Raw genomic sequence first — 18,112 nt, 5'->3', positions numbered from 1 at the left:
TATTCTTACCTCTGAATTTCATTGATTTCTTTCTGACAGTGTCCCATTCTCTCTGAAATTCTTATCCTCTGAAAACCATTGGGATTAAAAACACATCAGCCCTGTAAACTACTTTATTAACTACTTTGAGGCACTGAGCAGACTGTCTGTTCGCACACACGGGACCCTGTGCTTGATCTTGGGCCAGAGACGCTCTGGAATTTCCTCCAACTATGGTGACACGACTAAAGCTCCTTCAGGCTCCAGATGCACATTTTTTCCCAGAACTGGTATCCACGCCAGCAGATTTGCTTTATCTTTTGCACGTCAGAGTATTTCAGGCAGAGTACAGCTTCCTAATAAAGACATCTCCTTTCCCTCCCAGGAATGATGATACCACATTTGGGAGAAAAAAAAATAGACACTTGAGGCATCTATAAGTGTGTTTATTCCTCAAAAACCAAGAAGCCGTCTTAGCTGCTGCCTGGCTGGTAGCATACAAGAAGCCTGTGCCTCCGTGGGGGCTGCTCTGCAGAGCAGAGCAGAGTCAGTGGTGGGTGTCTGGGTGAGAGGTGTATGTCGGACTCAGCAGCATGGCTTTCTTCCTGTCGAGTAAGCCAGCGTAGCAATGACAGCGCTAAAGTCCCGCTTGTGAACTGATTGAGTATCAGGGCTGAGATCTTCCCCGGGACACAGATCTCAGCCCGTTCCTTCCTTTGGCCGCGAGCCCTGTGGAAGATAACTTACTAGGACGTCTCTCACACAGTAATTTCTCCTCTATCACGTCCTAATGTGTGACTTTGTTAATTAAGAAGGCTTGCCTTGTACAGGATCAACATTTGGTTCACAGGAAGACGTATCTTTAAGCTTCAATTTGATCACACAGACCCCAGAGGGCTTGTTTGGGTTTGTTTCAAAGAACAGTTTAAATGTGGCCATTAAAACACGGACGTCTCTGTAATTCTTGTGACAGTAGAGGTGGAGTCTCTATAGCTGCTGTGTGATGGAGAGAAGCCCGGCCTCTCTGTTGTGTCCCTAGGTCTCCATGCTGGGCTAGGAGCTCCAGATTCCCCAACCCAAGCCCTGGGGAGAGGTTTGCTGAGCAGTGACTCGCAAGAGCCCCTGTTCATAGGTGTCTCCTAGCTACAGCATCGCTCTCTACACACCGGGATGTGAACCCCAAGCATTTGCTCATCAGAGCTCTCTTAAGAACTGTTGACATGCAGGCGGTGCTGATCATCTCCCCCTTCCTCTTAGGTGTTTTAATGAGATGTCTGCGCAAGGACTAAGACCTCGCACTGTGTCCAGCCCGATCCCTTACACTCCTTCTCCAAGCTCAAGCAGGCCCATCTCCCCGGGTGAGTACCTGGGCTCGCTGCTTCTGGGACTGACTTCTGGTACGTTACTAGGCATCCCTGAATGTGTTCCCTTTTATCGGATAAAAGTCTTGTAAACAGAGAGAGAGAGGGTGGTCATGTGTTTTTGAGAAACATAAAAACAAATCACTATCAAGACTGAGTCCTAGCTTGTAGTTTTTTTTAAATCCTCACCTGAGCATATTTTTTCCATTGATTTTCAGAAAGAGAGTGGAAAGGAGGGAGGAGAGAGAGAGAGAAACATCGACAACGTGAGAAACATCTATTTGGTTGCCTCCTGCATATACCCCTATGGGAGGGGCAGGCATGTGCCCTTGACCAGAAATTGAACTTGCATCTCTTTGGTCTACAGGCTGATGCTCTAACCACTGAGGAAACCAGCCAGTGGCCAGGGCTTAACTTGTAATTTTTAAGCGTAAATGTTATAGTAGGAACTGGTATTTCTCTCTCTCTCTCTTTTTTAGTCTAAAAGGAATTTAACTCCCCAAACTTTTTAAAAGACTGTCTTTGTCTGCGATTTTAAATGCTGATGCATTGACAAAACTGTGGGTAGATTTTTAAGATGCATCATAGCATATCCTTTTTATTTTTTTAATAGGTTTAAGATTGATTGACTCACTAACATGGGAACTAATAAGATGGTGATGCTGCTTCAAAGAGCACTTTGAGGACCTGGGTATTTATAAATACATATATAAGGACAGTGAAAATAGCACATATTTTATGGCTTTTTTAGTATGTTCTACCTATATTATCTAATTTTTGTTCGCCAAAGAGTTAACCTAGGCACCGTTTTTCCCATGTTAAAATTGAGGATGCAGTGAATCGGAAGCTACTAGTCTCATGGCCAGAAAGTGGTGGGGAAGGGCGGTTCTTGTGGCAAAGCCGGTGTTGTGTTTATTGATTTCAGAGAGAGGAAGGGAGAGGGCTAGACAGATAGAAACATCGATGAGAGAGAAGCACGGATCAGCTGTTTCCTGCACACTTCCCACTGGGTTCTTTGAGAGCTATTTTCAGTGGATCTGAGTGGGACTTGGCCCTCGCACCAGGCCATGCAGAAGAAGCTGGCTTTGCTCCCCAGAAGCCTCTCCCTCAAAGGCGTGCTTGTCTTCATCTGACCCCAAAAACTCTCCCCGGGGTCTCTGGCTCCAGGACCAGCACAGCATGGGGCTCTCAGGCTGGGAGGGCAGGTAAACGGTCCAGCCAGGCAGAACGAGGAAGCAGCAGGGCCAGGACGATTGGCTGGCGAGTGGAGGGGAGGAAGGAATGAAAACGTAGCAGCCAAAGGTTAAGTCTTGTGACTGACGTGAAGAGACTGAACTTGTGCTTGCTGCTAAACAGACTTTAAACAGGTCGGGGGCAAGAGAGAGAGAGAGAGAGAGAGAGAGAGAGAGAGAGAGAGCGAGAGAGAGAGAGAGAGAGAGAGAGAAGTGGAGGAGTGGAGAAGGAGTGACTGCTTGGAAGGGGAATGGCAGTAAAGGTCTTGTGGTTTGGGAAAGTAAACGAGCCTCGTGTTAGGGTGACGTCTCCTATTGTCTGTTCTTCAGGTTGGTAAAGGGAGATGCTGCAGCAACGCAGGTAGCCAGAGGGAAAGCGCGAGGTAGGAATGGCTCGGTTTTGTGAGTGTAGGACCCAGCCCAGCTCTGTGACGCTGTGGGTTGTTCGTTTTTAAGAGGTGAAATCAAAAGCCCTACAACCAAGCGTGGCTGTGGCAGTGCGCTCACAAATGTCCATCATACTGTCTCTGGCATCCAACAGCATAAAGAGAGGCTGTTTGCAAACAAAAACAACTTTCTGTCTGGATCTGTGTCATGGTCATCACTTCTGTTCCTGCCCAAAGGATATTCCTAAAACTGTTTCTCCTACTTTCCAGTGGCCTTTACGTCTCTCCCAAAGCTTCCCTACTTAGCTGCTTCTCAATGTTCCCCAAAGAGCATTTGGGTTTCATTACCATGATAAAGGTCTTTAATGCTTTCTCATTTACTGACCTACAAGGAAGGCATGACTTAGGAAGAAGCAAGATGGAGAGTAGCTTTTATGCTTGGTAGGTGATGCCGATTCATATTACCTGTAGTTTAATGTTCTGTGTATTTAAGCCTAAAGAAATCTTTAGAGGCATGTAATTTCCAGTTCATTAAATATAATGTTGTGGTCATTAAAAAATAAAGTCAGACCTTTGTTGGCAACATTAAACTTCTCTTATAACAAGTGTTCTGAAGAAGATATACTATTTTCATAATTTTGAGTTTCATCGCACCCTGTCCCTATAGTGTGGGGCTTGCTTGTATAAATAAGCTATTTGGTTTCCCCTTAAACTACATAATAAATAACACCAGGATTTTTTTTTTCTTTTATCCAGGCTAAGAGAGAATATTTGTATCCTATTTTAAGTTCTATAATATCATCAAAGTAGATTGTATCTCCTATTTGGCAGCAGAATTACTCCTATTCTAGTCCATTATAATCCTATTTTTCATGTGTTCTTTTCACTTTCTTTTTTACATTTTATATTTATTTATTTTATCTTTATTGTTGAAAGTATTACAGGGGTCCCCCTTTGCCTCCCCCCACAACCCCCGTTGACCCCTCCACCTTGCTCCTGCCCCCTCCCAGGCCTTCATTGCACTCTTTTTTTAAAAAATATATATATTTTATTGATTTTTTACAGAGAGGAAGGGAGAGGGATAGAGAGTTAGAAACATCAATGAGAGAGAAACTTCGATCAGCTGCCTCCTGCACACCCCCTACTGGGTATATGCCCGCAACCAAGGTACATGCCCTTGACTGGAATCGAACCTGGGACCCTTGAGTCCGCAGGCCGACGCTCTATCCACTGAGCCAAACCAGTTAGGGCTTCATTGCACTCTTGTCTGTCCATGGGTTATGCATACATGCATAAAAGGTTTCTGATTAATCTCTTCCTGAACCCCCACTTCTCTCACTTTGTTTTGTTTTTTTTTCGGTGGGGGGAGGTGGAGACTTTGTGGTTCTCAGAGAATCACTCCTTAGTGGGACGATGCTGTTCCTGCAGTTTTTATTTCCGCTTTAGGCACGTTGGTTCTTCTACCTCCCTCACCATTCGACATTGGCAGTCTTGCATGTTCACCAGCTTGTTGAGATATGTTGAATCCTGTTTCACAATTTGAAAGGTAAATTTCCTAGAACTTAGGAAAGATCTCCTTGTTCATTATACGTGGACGTGTATATGTGGATTAGCTGTGGAGAGAGTGTTTTCCAGGTCGTCCATTATTTTATACAGACTAAGAAAGAGACATTCCCAATTAGTCTATTTTCATGTGCCTTCATCAGGGTGAGGAATAATTAAGTTTCAAAAAAAGGGTGTGCACCCCACCCACTGCCCACCATGCACACCCACATGGTTTCTAATTCCATTCTCCAGTGATTGCCAGGGTATATGCTGAATGAGAAAAGCTAGTTTCAAAGGGTTACATACTGTGTGATTTTATTTCTATAAGGTTCTCATTGTGACGGAATTACAATCCTGGAGAGCAGATTGGTCCTGGCCAGGGGTTAGGATTAAAGGGACTAACTCAAAGGAGTTTCTCGGTGGGTGGTGATGGAGCAGTTCTGTGTCCTGGTTGTGGTGACAGTGACCCGCATCTGTACATGTGAAGAAACTACATTGAGCTGTACACATACACACACACACACAAAGAATACAGTAAAGCCAGATGACATCCAAATAGTCGTCACCTGTATTGGAGCAATGCCAGTTTCCTGGTTTTGATAATGTGCTGTGGTTATGTAAGATGTCATTCAGGGAAGCTGGGGGAAGGGTACATGGGAACCCTGTAGTATTTTTATTGCTTCTTGTGAATTATAAACTATTTTAAAATAACTTACAATAAAAAAAGCGAAATAGTTTAAAAAGAGGTTCAAATAGCAGAGAGCTACCAGCTTGCAGAGCTTTTGAGGTGGGCCTTCAGACTGAGCCTTCACTTGGTGCCTGGCACTCTCAGCATTTTGCAATATTAACTCATTTCATCTTCACAACAACCTTGAGAGGTCACGCCGATAATCTCATTTTACAGTTGAAGGAGTAGAAGCCCACAGCGGCTCAGTGCCAAGTGGCAGAACTAGATGCTGAGGTAACGTGGCAGTCGGCTGTGGAGTCTGGGCCCTCGGCCTCTTCCAGGAGGCTGCGTGAGGTCCTGACTGACCGGGTGGGGGTTGAGGGGTAGGAGGATTAGTTACTAGTAAGTCCTGTGTGAAGAGAAGCTATCCCAGGCAAAGGGCACAGTGTGAACTGAGATGTGGAGGTGGGCACAGTATGCACTGAGATGTGGAGGTCAGAATCAAGTGATAATTAAGGCCACTGTGATTCTTCACACCTGCTGCCCTGGGACCCTGTTCCCCATAGATTCTGATTCATTAGATTTGGGTTGGTCGAGGGCTTTGATAACCACTGACCGGGAACATCAAGAGATAGTTTGGAGCCAAATGCATAGGCCAAAGAAGAGAATTATAATAGCCAGACAAGAGAAGTTTTTTAAATTTAGATAAACAGTAGGAGTCTTTGAAGATTTTTGACGAGCAGTTTAACATAATAATAAACCTTATAATACTAGAAAATAAGCTGGGTCTTATTTTTGTTATTATGAATTGAACCTTCCGAGCTTCTCTTACCTGGGATAAGAATCCACTTTTACAGTCTTTCTCTTAAATTTCGCTGCTTTCATAAGAAATAGACTTAGGATTGTATATTCCACAAAGCTGTTCAAAGAACACCTCTTCTTCCTGCTTCCTGCATAAACATTACAGGGAATGGCCACTTAGCTCCCAACGCCTTGTACTTTACCCCCAGCCTCCATTTTGTAAACGTGGGCCGAATATCCACAATCAGAAATGGAAATAGATCAAACAGAAAGCAGCACCTATTGCTAGTCAAACCAAGAAATAAAGCAAACCCTTAACAGTGGATGTGGAGGCGCAGCAAGTTCCAGGACAGGACAGCTACAGGTAGGCTTAGTGGCTACATGTCATGGCTACATTTTCCACATGTTGTACAATGTGGGGAAACTTCCCCAACTGCTTCTGGTTTCGATGTAATTCAGAAAAGAGGCAAGCAGAACTCACCACAGAGCTTTGCACCTTTAGGATATTCAGTGGAGAGAACACAAGCCCTACCGGGAGTTCATGTTGCTTGGCATCCAACAGCTGATCTTGGAAACACAGTGATTGACAATAAATATTTTTATCCAAACTCTCCAAATTGCTCCTTTGTTTCCGTTTTTACTGCAGTCATTCATATGGAGCTTGACCTGTGCTAGAGACCCTGGTAGATGCTGGGAACACAAAGATGTAAAGGTAGTCACGTTTACATAGTGATAAGTAAGTGATGCTCTGGACCACTGGACCAACAGCACCAAACGAGAAATGGCCAGCGCTGCTTGACTGCACGTGGGTGATGACCATGTCAGGAATGTTTGGAAAAAAACAACTGTTAGGACCTCAAATCAGCCCTATGTAATAATGAGGGGAGTCTGGGCATGCACTTTTAGAACACTTGGAGATCATTCTCAGGTCTTAGGCGGAGACTGTAGAACATTATAGTGCGCTGGGGCTTGTTTCTTCCTTGAATATCAGTTTCTTTGGGGAAACATTGACATATATAGGGCTTTGTTTTCTTCATTGAGTATCCTGCACTTGCAAAGTTCTGTGGTGGTTTTTGTTTGCCTTACAGCTGATCGCACCTGTGCATGAGCACACACAGTGGTTTTGTCTCATTATTTTTCCTGGCAAGGGTTCACTTTGTTTTTTTAATTGGGATAAGAACACTTACCATGAAATCAACCCTTTTAACAAATTTTTAACTGTATATTACACAGTGTTGTACAGCAGATCTCTAAAACTTTTTTTCTTCTTGTATAATTGAAACTTTTGCCCATGGAACAATTCCCTATCTCTTCCTACCTCCAGCCCCTGGCAACCAACCACCTTTCTCCTCTCTACCTCTATGAGTCTGACTTAGATACCTCATATATGTATTTGTCCTTTTGTGACTGGCTTAAGTTAGCACTAGTGGCCCAGTGCATGAAATTTGTGCACGGGGGCGGGGGTGTTCCTCAGTCCAGCCTGCACCCTCTACAATCTGGGACCCCTTGGGCGATGTCTGAAACCGGCAGTCGGACATCCCTCTCGCAATCTGGGACTGCTGGCTTTTAACTGCTCACCTGCCTGCCTGCCTGATTGCCCCTAACCACTCTGCCTGCTGGCCTTCCCCAACTGTCCCCTCTTCTGGTCTGATCACTGCTAACTGCCCACCCCCTGCTGGCCTGATCGCCCCTAACTGCTCCGTACTGCCGGCCTGATGACCCCCAAATGCCGCCCCCCTGCTGACCTAATTGCCAACTCACCCCCAACTGGCCTCCCCTCCTGACCTACTTGCTCCTAACCGCCTCTGCCTCGGTCCCACCACCATGGCTTTGTCCGGAAAGATGTCTGGAAGGTCTCCTGGTCTAATTAGCATATTACCCTTTTATTAGTATAGATAATGTCTTCGAGGTTCATTCATGTTCTCTTTAAAAAGAATTTTCTTTTCAAGGCGGAAGAATATTTCATTGTACGTATACATTTTCTTCATCCGCTCATCTATTGATAGGATTTAGGCTGTTTCTATATCTTGGCTACTGTGAATACTGTTGCAGTGAGCATGGGGGCACAAAGTGCTTTTCAATATCCTGATTTCATTTCTTTGCATAAGTGCCCAGATGTAGGATGGCTGGGTCAGATGGTAGTGCTATTTTTAATTTTTTGAGGAAATCCATACTGTTTTCCATAGTGGCTGCACCAATGTACATTCCTGCCAGCAGTGCACAATAGTTCAAAGTTCTCCACATTCCTTGCCAACATTTACATATATATTTTTTAATTTTATTTATTTACTTATGTATTTATTTTTTAAATCTTTATTGTTGAAAGTATTACAACATTGACTCCTTCTAGCCCACTCTGCCCTCCTCCCCTCCCCAGGCCTTCACCACACCATTATCTGTGTCCATGGACTATGCATATGTGCATACAAGTTCTTTGGTTGATCTCTTCCCACCCACCCCCGCCTTCCTTCTAAGATTTGACAGTCTGTTCCATGCTTCTGTGTCTCTGGATCCATTTTGTTCATCAGTTTATTTTGTTCATTAGATTCCAAATATGAGTGAGATCATGTGATACTTGTCTTTCTCTGACTGGCTTATTTTGCTTAGCATAATATTCTCTAGGTCCCTCCAGGCTGTCTCAAAGGATGAGATCCTTCTTTGTTTACTGTCGCTTAGTATAACAGTCATCCTAATAGAGGTGTAAGGTGCTATCTCGTTGTGGTTTTGATTTGCATTTCCCTGATGATTAGTGGCGTTAAACATCTTTTTATGTGCCTATTTGTCATTTGTCGGTCATCTTTGGAAAATAGGCCTTTGCCCATTTTTTAATTGGGTTGTTTATTTATTTGCTATTGAGTTGTAGGAGTTCCTTATATATTTTGGATACTAATTGCGGATCTGATTCATGATTTGTAAACGTTTTCTCACATTCTGTAGATTACCTCCATTGATTGTATTCTTTGCTGAACAGAAGCTTTTAGTTTGATGTTTATTTTTGCTTTTATGGCTGTGTTTTTTGTGTCATATCTGAAAAATTATTGCCAAGACCAATATCAGGAAGCCTTTCCCTGTTTTTTCTTTTAGGAGTGTTACAGTTTCTAGTGTTACAGTCAAGCCTTTAGCCCGTGTTTAGTTGATTTTTGTGTGTGGTGTAACATGGGGCTAGGGGTCCGGTGTCATTCTTCTGCCTGTGGGTACCCAGTTTTTCAAACACCGTTTGTTGAGGAGACTACCCTCTCCCCATGGTGAATTCTCAGCGCTCTTGTTGAAAATTGTTTGACCATGTATGCATGGGATTATTTCTGACCGCTCTCCTGTTCCAGGGCTTGACTTTTGCATCCCTTGTCACCCAGCAGGCCATTCGCTGAGCCCATTGTGCACCTCATCTGTTTTCATTTTTGTGAGTGACTGAGAACTTCTGCACTTTGGAGCCTCCTAGATGGTCAAGGACAACAGATAATTTGAGTTTGAAATAATGCTTACAAGGTCTTGTTATATTTCAGGTCTGTCATATGCAAGTCACACGGTTGGTTTCACGCCACCAACTTCACTGACGAGAGCCGGCATGTCTTACTACAATTCCCCGGGTCTTCATGTGCAGCATATGGGAGCATCCCACGGCATCACAGTGAGTACCACGTGGTGGGAAGCAGCACTTACCCCAGATGGCGGTCTCACTGGTCCTCCTTAGGAGACCAGGATCGATGCCCTTAGACATTCACCATTCTTCCTCCCTCCCTCCCTCCACCAGCTCACCTTAAAAACTACAGAGAGACTTCCTAACAGTCTGATAGCGAATTCTGGTGTTGACACTAAAATCTATCCCTGAAGCAAAATTTCAACTTCACTTTCCTTGAAAAATCACCCTTGTGAAACTTACTTTGAACTCTAGCCAATGCCTTGATTGAACTCTGGCCAGCTCCTTGCCATAACCAATTACTGTTAGTTGCCATAATGTCTAGAATATTTATTGTCTGCACCTTCACAGTTCACTGGCCCTCACTATGCTTTCTGAAATTAGCTTTGTTTCTAGTTTCACGCAGAATTTTTCCTCCTGAAATTGGAACCTCAAGTGCATCTGGTTCAAACCTCACTCAGGGGATCTTTTTTTTCTTTAGAACTGGTTATTTAGTTGGCTAATAGAGCAATTGGAAATGTAGCTAATAGGGGTTTGAGAACAAGACTGCATTCAAGGTATTCCCAGTAAGGAACTCTTTAAACAAAAAACTATTCTTCAAGAGCATTAAGGTTTTTCTGAAGCTGTTCTGCTGGTTTGAGGGCTCTGTGTAAAAGCAGGAACGTTTTTGGTTTAGCTTAAGCTTTTAGGATATTGAAAACTTTGGTTAGTGCTAATGTAAGGGAGGGTGTGACAGGTCCACCTTACTTTTAGGACTGATTTATTGAAGGGGGACAAGTCCAGTACTTTGGTCAAGGCAAGTTTCATAGTGTTTTTGCTTTTTCATAGGTGTTAGGCATAAACCTGACTTTGTTGGAGTTTTCATTACTAGTTTAGAAATCAGTAGGGATGGATAAGGAAGTTGCTGGTCAGCATTTCACTGGCCTCAGCTCTTGAGTCAGGCTGTGGAAGAAATGAGCTGTCTGTCCCTTAACTGACCTACTGCTCCTGTCCTTTCTACAGAGGCCTTCGCCACGGAGAAGCAACAGTCCTGACAAATTCAAACGGCCCACGCCGCCTCCGTCTCCCAACACACAGACCCCGGTCCAGCCGCCTCCGCCCCCACCTCCACCACCCATGCAGCCCGCGGTCCCCTCGGCAGCCACCACGCAGCCCGCCCCTTCGCCACATTCGGTGCACCCCTCCTCCCAGCCTTAATGCATGTGCTTAGTCTGAATCTCATGTTGGGACTCGTACCGTGGAGCCGTCTACTCAATGCCAAAGGCTTCTTCCCCTGGCATATTTGGATCTGACTTATTTGCACTGAGGTTATCTAGGCTTCACTATTAATTGTGTTGTAAATGTTTGTCGGAAACGCAGCCAGTGTTGTGGGTTACAACACTAACCAGACGACTTTCCATCAGTGTTTTACTTGAATCGACACGTGCGTCCATTCCTCGGCTGGAACCTCTGCTTTGCGTTGTTCGGTAATTCTGCAGCAGTGTGCCGTTTTCTGCTTGGCCCCAGAGCTTCATTTTCCTGGCTTTTAGGTTTGTAAAATAAAAAGGGGATATCTTTTTTTTTATATATATTTTCCCCCCATGAATTTGCAGAAAAATTACTGAGCTGTTCTCACCAGCCCCCCCATTAGAATGGTGTTTACCAAACATACCAATAGTTCAGCACTACAATTTGGAAATCTAGCTTTCAGCGGAGAATGGAAAGTTAGATGGATCAGTGCCCAAGACTGTTAATAGAGCTTTCTACAGATACCCTTTTTATAGGTTATTTTCAGTGTAGATCAGCATCCACGTCTCTTGTAAAACAGCCAAAAGTAATGGATCACATGGCTGTACCTTTTCCACCTACATGGGATGGGTAATTATTGTATATTAAAGTGTGATTCTTTCTTTCTCCTTAATGTTAATCTTCCCAAACTGGCCCCCTCTCACGTGCGTCCATAAATGTTGTCCTCCCACCGTGGTTGCGATGGCTGATTAGAGCGTGCTGTTTGATTTCTGCTACAGAAGGCAATGCGATTATAACAAACAACAGCTGTTTCCCCTTTCCAGTCTTTACTGTGTTTCCCTAATATAGAGTTTGAACAAATATTTTAAAGGTGCGAAATTATTAGAAGATACTATTTGAAATGAATGTTATAGAAATACCTTGGCATAATGGCCACACAGTACTTTATTGCTTGGCAGACGAGAGAAGAGGTGTATAGGAAAGTAGCACATTAGTATTGGTGACTGCTTATTTCGCCCAGTATAAGAAGTGCAGTGTGTACAAAGAAGTATATTCTGAATACGTTATCCCCATGCATTTAGCACAAATAAATCGTTGGGTTTCACTTCGAAGTGGAACACTGTGAGTCACTCTTTTCTTAAGACTGCAACACCTTTATTTTTGCTTTTCGGCAGTTACTGTTTTGTACTTTGGTAGTAAAGTGATTTTTACCACCTGTGTTTGCATATTTATATATGCTGTGGGCGGAAATACCTTACCTAGAGAATGTATATTTTATGATGAGAATGTGTATCCGTTGGATATAATCAGAGGACTGAAAGTTAATTTATCAGTAATTTTTAAGAGTCCATGTTTTGTGACAACCATCTCTAATAGCTAGCTCTTTATTGAACACACTCCTAAAAATAAGGAACCATGACATTGTAGATATTTAATATTGTACAGTATAGAAACCTTCACTTTTGCCTTTGAATGCATATTTAAGAGTCACAGAAAGAAAAAAAGTCTTGTTGAATAATAGTGTTTCACTAGCATTTTAAGAACTTGAGAGTCAAAGCAACAATAGGATTTTTCACCTCTTCCTGCTTCCACCCCCCACCCCCCACCCCCAAACGGAGAGCGTCACTCCTCAATTGTTTGGAAGAAATCGTACGTCTATATAAATTTTATTTATAATGTGTGTGTAATATACATAATCATAGTACAGTTCTCAAATAGGGGGAGAAGCTTGGCATATTATTACTGAGGCTTTAGGTTTTTAATACGATCAGACGGGGTCAGCGGAAACCCGAGGATGTCACCAATAGCTCACTGTCCCTCCTGGTACATTGCCATTCCGCGGCATTCGGAGAGTAGGCGAACGACGTTTGCCCTCATGGTACAGTTCTTGGTTTTTCTTAGAGGAGAAATATGGCCTATGTTTACAAGACTCTTCTACAAGATTATAGTCTTCAGTGCTGTTGGACAGTGTCTTGCACTCAAACGAGGAAGTCCATCATGTAGAGACCGTCCCTCTGCTTCCTGTCAGTGTAGTTATTACCTCCTGAAAGCACAAAGGTCAGAACATCGCCGTCTGGAGAATGACAGAGCACTTGGAGTGAGCAAGTAGTTCCTGACCCATGCCTTTTAGAGACGAGGTTCTTGGCATTCAGACGTCTGCCCAGATGGAGTGCTGGGTCCCCTTAGGCTAGTCGTTTCATTTCAAACTAGAACACAGCTCCTTCAGACGGCACCTTCTCACCATAAATCTAACGTCCTCTCCCTGCGGACATTCAGAACTGATAGAACAAACACTACTACTTTGAATTTATGCTGTTTCGTGTCTTTTTAAAGTGTTTTGTGACCCCGTGTGGAGCCTGCCGCACTTGGGCAATGCCTGCCAAGGCAGATTCAGACCCCGAGCTCAGAGAGGCAGGAGCCCCCCCACCCATGGGAAGCTGACTCACCTCAGCCGGTTCTCCTCGGGGCTGACCGTGGTTACTGCCATTCCTGGTGCCCGCTCGCCCAGGGTAACTCGGGACTGACTCCCGGAAGGCCTTTGTAAAACCTGTAGCCATCCCAAAGGCCGAGCAATAGTAGCTTCAGTAGCTTCAGTAGCTTCATTTTCCTGTCTTGCTGACAGAGACCCTTGGCTACCACTGTGCTGCTAATAGGATAAGAACTTCATTGCCAGGTTACCATGCCTTCTACGCGAAACCAAATTCGCTTACCTGATACCTGACACTTCTCTAGGCTCTGACCTGCTTTTCTCTCAAGAGCATGCTGGCGTTTCAGGCAGAATTATAGAAATTTGCAGATGGTGGAAGTATTCAAGATTTCATTCACCTTGCTCCTTCGTTGGTTGAAAGGAGCCTTAAATGCTGAGCTCCTGAGATACTGACCACAACCATGGAATGAGTGTGTGACCAGAATGTGGCTTTGACACCAAGTGCTGCTGTCCCTTTGTAATTGGCTTCTGATTTGACCAGAAATAATTGACAATGTGAATTTTTGTTGCCTGTTCAATTGTAGGACAATAGAATATGTATCACCCTTTGTTAGGTAGGCACAAACTTCTCCTGCACGAAGCCTTGCTTGTAGAGGGTGCCCCGTAAGACAAGAAAAAAAAGCATAGTGACTTGTGCTTCGAGAGCTCAATATTTTTATCTTACTCAGTACAGAAGAAATTTCTCTGTGTAACTTGATCTTCTGTCTAGTACTTGTCTTTTAGGTAACCAACACTGAAAACTTTGTAGTGATGACTACCAAAGAAATACATAGTAAAACAACCTTTTATTTCCAAATTATTAAAGAGCCAGCCATTGACGCTGCTACATGAGTTCCATGCTCAAGAGCCATTGTAAGAAATGAGGGGTTTTTAGGTTTTTGTTTTGTTTCTAGTTTCCTTTATTTCTCTTTAATTTTTTTTTAAAATATAAAACATACACACACAGCTGTTAGCATAAAATTATGGGGAGCGTTTTCCAGAATGCTCAGCAGTTGTGGTTAACTGCCAAGTCCTGGTTGCCTCTCGTCAGGCAATTGGAGGAATCCTACTTTCATGGTGGTGTGGGTGCTGTGTGTGTGCACGTGTGCGTGTGTGCATTCATGCCTTAACTCGGGTTACTGCTCAACTTTAGTTCTTAGTCTGCACCGTCATCTAGATTGTATTGTACATCTCGATCTGAACTTCATCCTGGCAAAAACAAAGCTGCAGGCACAGCAGTTCCAGAATGCATTCCTCCGGAAGCGTATTCGGTCAGGCTGACCCTGAGGCTGCTTTGGACTTTATTTGGAACTGAGCACGGAAAGCAAAGTGGACTGTCAAACAGAAAGACATCAGCAAGGAGGAGAAGAGAGCCAAGTGCTAGCTTGTCTTTTGCCTCTGCGCCTCTGTGCACACTGTGTGTTCATGACAGCTGGTCTACAACTTGATGAGGTTGGAGTTCTGTAATAGTGGCAATCTTGACATTCTCGGTCAGAGTGTAGAGAGATGTAAGACTTCCAATTAATGTCTTATTTACTTCTTTATGTTGATTAGTCTTTGATACATGTGCTGAATCAGAAACCTAAATAAAGATAATTTTTTAAAATGTACCTCGTGAGCCTTAAACCTTATTTCTGTTGAGTGGGAAAATGAACATTGTTTCCCTGTTGCTTCTGATAGATATCAAATTTAGATTCTAAGTACCAAAGGCTGTCTTAGAAAGTAAACTTAATAAGAGAACACAAAGGGGCTGGTATTCTGTTTCTTTCTTTCTTTCTTTTTTAATCTTTACGGACATGCTTAGAGAGAGGAAGAGAGGAGAGAAAAAACAATCGGTTGCCTTCCATATGCTCCCCAGCTGCATTAGTCAGGGCCCAGCAGTTAGTCCTGAGGGGCAAGCACAGTACTTAGCAGGATGCTGTCTTAGGAGCATAGTCTTCAGGAAACCAGTTGTGATACCATGTTAGGAGTTCAAACGGCAGGTGGAGAGCCAAGAAAACAGGATTTGCACCAGATGCTTTAACAGCAAATAGGTAAAGTTTAAGCTGCACGAGCACTTGTTTTCCCTTTAATGCCTTTTAGAGCCTGTGTTCGTCCACATGTTTCTTCTAAAATTGAAATGGTTGGTTTAGCAAATGTTTTGTGTTTATGTAAAACTGAGTAAATCTGGGTTCTTGTTTTAACAAACACATAAGCTATTTAAGTCAAGGAAATTTTTGGAAATGCAATTGTATTCAGTCACCAATGTCTAATCCAGGCCCAAACTTTTAAACCTTTCCTTTAGAAACAGAGGAAAAAGTCAGTGCGTGGTCAGTTATAGTTTGTGTCTGATGTTTATGTTGACATGAGAAACTTATTTCCCGTTCCTTAAGTTTTTCTCTTCACTTACATATCACCCCTAATTCTAAATTACATTGAACTAAATATATTTAGACCTTTTTCTAAAGATCTTATTTTTAATACCCTACTAATGACAATGCAACTTTCAAGATTACTAATTATCCCAAAAAGTGATCTTAGTAATTGATCTAAAACATTCTCATTTTAAAAAAGAAAACCAAAGTTAGACACAGCCCAGAACTGAAGCAGGTGATAGAATTAATAGACAAAGATGTGAAAATACCTATAATAAACATTTCCCATGTGTTAAAGAAGGCAGAAGAAAGCACAAACATATAAGAAAAATGGAAAGTGTAAAAAAGACAAATTGAACTTCTAGAGACCAAAAAAAAAAATACAATAGCTGAAATTTAAAGCAACAAAAAACTTGCTTTAAGTCTTTTGTGGTTTTAGGTTTGTGCTCTTTAAATGTTCCTAAGGGACTTTAAAAAGGCAACTCCTGGAATTCAAGTTAAGTCTAGTTGACATACTTTTCTCCACCTGCCCTCCCACCCACACCCCTACTGGGGATAGATAGCTCTGCCTGGATTGAATCACTATCGGAAATTGTTAACCTCAAGAACTGACTTACTACTCCTATTAGTCACTTTAATGTTGGGCACGAAGACTCGAGGTATAAGGTAGCCATGTAGAAAATGTCCATGAGTTCAAGTCCAGTCTGAGTCAAGAGTTTTCTGAGCTTCAGTTTCTTCACCTACAAAATAAGAATGAGAATGGGGTCATTAGGGTCCAGTGAACATACTGTTAAAACCTGATAGAGAGTATTAGGTTCTTTGCAGGGTAACTTCTTAACTATTTCCAATATAATTTCATTCATTCCACAAATATTTTTTAAACCTGTATTATGCCAGCCATTGTGTATATATAGTACCAGGCATGCGGTGGAGGGTAAGAAGGCCACTGTTCCTCTCTTCGGTAGCTTCCAGTTGACACCTGGTGTCAGCATTGTGGCTGTGGAAACAGTGCAGCAGGATCCCTCAGCATTAGGAGAGAGGAAAGGTCAGAGACGTCTTCCAGAGGAAATGATCTTTACGCAGGTTCCTGAAGAAGAGGTAAGAATTAAATGAAGAATTATCAGGGGCAGAGGAAACAGCATGTGTGAAACCTAGAGGTCAGAGCACCCCTCCAAGTGATGGTTGGGTTCCCGGAACACAGACTGACACAGGACTTGGTGTAGGAAGCTTGCTTGAGAGATGATGCCAGAAAGTAGAATGAGAAAGTGGAAAAATGAGACAAGACCAGTGAAGGATGTGTTGATGAGCCTGTTAGCATGGTGGGCAACTGGAGTTATCCCATAGGGTCTCCCCAAGGAATAATTTAGAAGGGGCCTCAGAATTGTACCCCCAGAGGACAGGAATGCTGGGACTTGGATACACAAACTCCTTCACCTATTGGGAGGTGCTCGTGGGAGAATGACCCCCACATTCAGATTTTCTGAATTGTGCATGAGGCTTCCTTGAAAGCCTGCAGTAGCAAAGCCAAGGGAAGCCAACCCAAGTTTGATGAGGGGTGCTGGCAAGGTGCATGAGTGTTTGGTGAAATTAGGTGGGCCAAGGGGGTGTGGTGCATTCCATCAGGTCTGCTATAGGTGGGTGGCTTGGGCACTAAATACCTCTCACCATCATTTATTTGGTTTGGCCTGAAGTATTCATGCACACACAAAAAAAATTTCCCCCAAGAATGAAAAAAAATGTAACATGCTTCATTTCCCTTTTTTTCCTCCCCAAGCTTTATCGAGAAATAATTGACAACTAACATTGTGTAAGTTTAACACATACAGTCTGATATATATGTGTATATTGCGAAAGAATTACCATAATAAGGTTAGTTAGCACATCCATCACCTTTGATTTGAGATGGTGATTTTTATTTGTTTTAAAAATTCAGATTCTTGATTTTTCTTGAAAAAGATTGCAATAGGGCCTTACCCCTTCAAGCACGGTGGTCACTCTGCCCACAAGTGAGTAGAGTGTGGTTCCTGCAGACTTTTGAGTTTGCGAACTGCTAGCGTAGGGTATTTGTGGAATGAGGGAAGATTGACAAGGCTAGAATTTTGAATAAGCAGGAGAAAGAGAAAGGAGGGAGGAGAAAGGGCTGAGAGGTGAAAATTAAAGCGCGTTTGGAGCAGGCCTGCCTGGGCAGTTCCTAGCACAAGTCCAGCTAATAATAAAGTGGAATGTCGATTCCCTAAACTAGATGATGGATACCTGAGAGTTTGTTATACTAGTCTCTACTTCCGTATGTTTAACATTTCCATAATATAATTTTTAGAAATGGAGAGGAAGGGATCAAGAGATTTCTAAGAATGGAAAGGAAAAATGGAGGCTTGGGAAGGTCAGTGCTAGAGATGCCACCATTGAAAATTCTAATTTTTGCAAGAAGGCAGCTAAATATACTTTTAAGAATAGTT

General features: G+C 43.0%; 1 protein-coding gene across 1 annotated transcript in view; it reads left to right on the top strand.

Annotated features, from left to right (window-relative positions):
• The window catches only part of CCDC6 (coiled-coil domain containing 6), a 76,126-nt gene extending 61,214 nt beyond the window's left edge, over positions 1-14,912 (top strand). The window contains exons 6-8 of the mRNA XM_015571815.1: positions 1,237-1,337; positions 9,475-9,599; positions 10,611-14,912. Coding sequence (XP_015427301.1) covers positions 1,237-1,337; positions 9,475-9,599; positions 10,611-10,805 — 421 coding nt within the window. The 3' untranslated portion in view covers positions 10,806-14,912. The remainder of the gene's footprint in view (positions 1-1,236; positions 1,338-9,474; positions 9,600-10,610) is intronic.
• The last annotated feature ends 3,200 nt before the right edge of the window (positions 14,913-18,112 follow it).

The sequence above is a fragment of the Myotis davidii genome, unplaced genomic scaffold (assembly GCF_000327345.1).
Source record: "Myotis davidii unplaced genomic scaffold, ASM32734v1 scaffold1187, whole genome shotgun sequence".
NCBI lineage: Eukaryota > Metazoa > Chordata > Mammalia > Chiroptera > Vespertilionidae > Myotis > Myotis davidii.
This window is presented reverse-complemented; position numbering and strand designations above follow the sequence as displayed.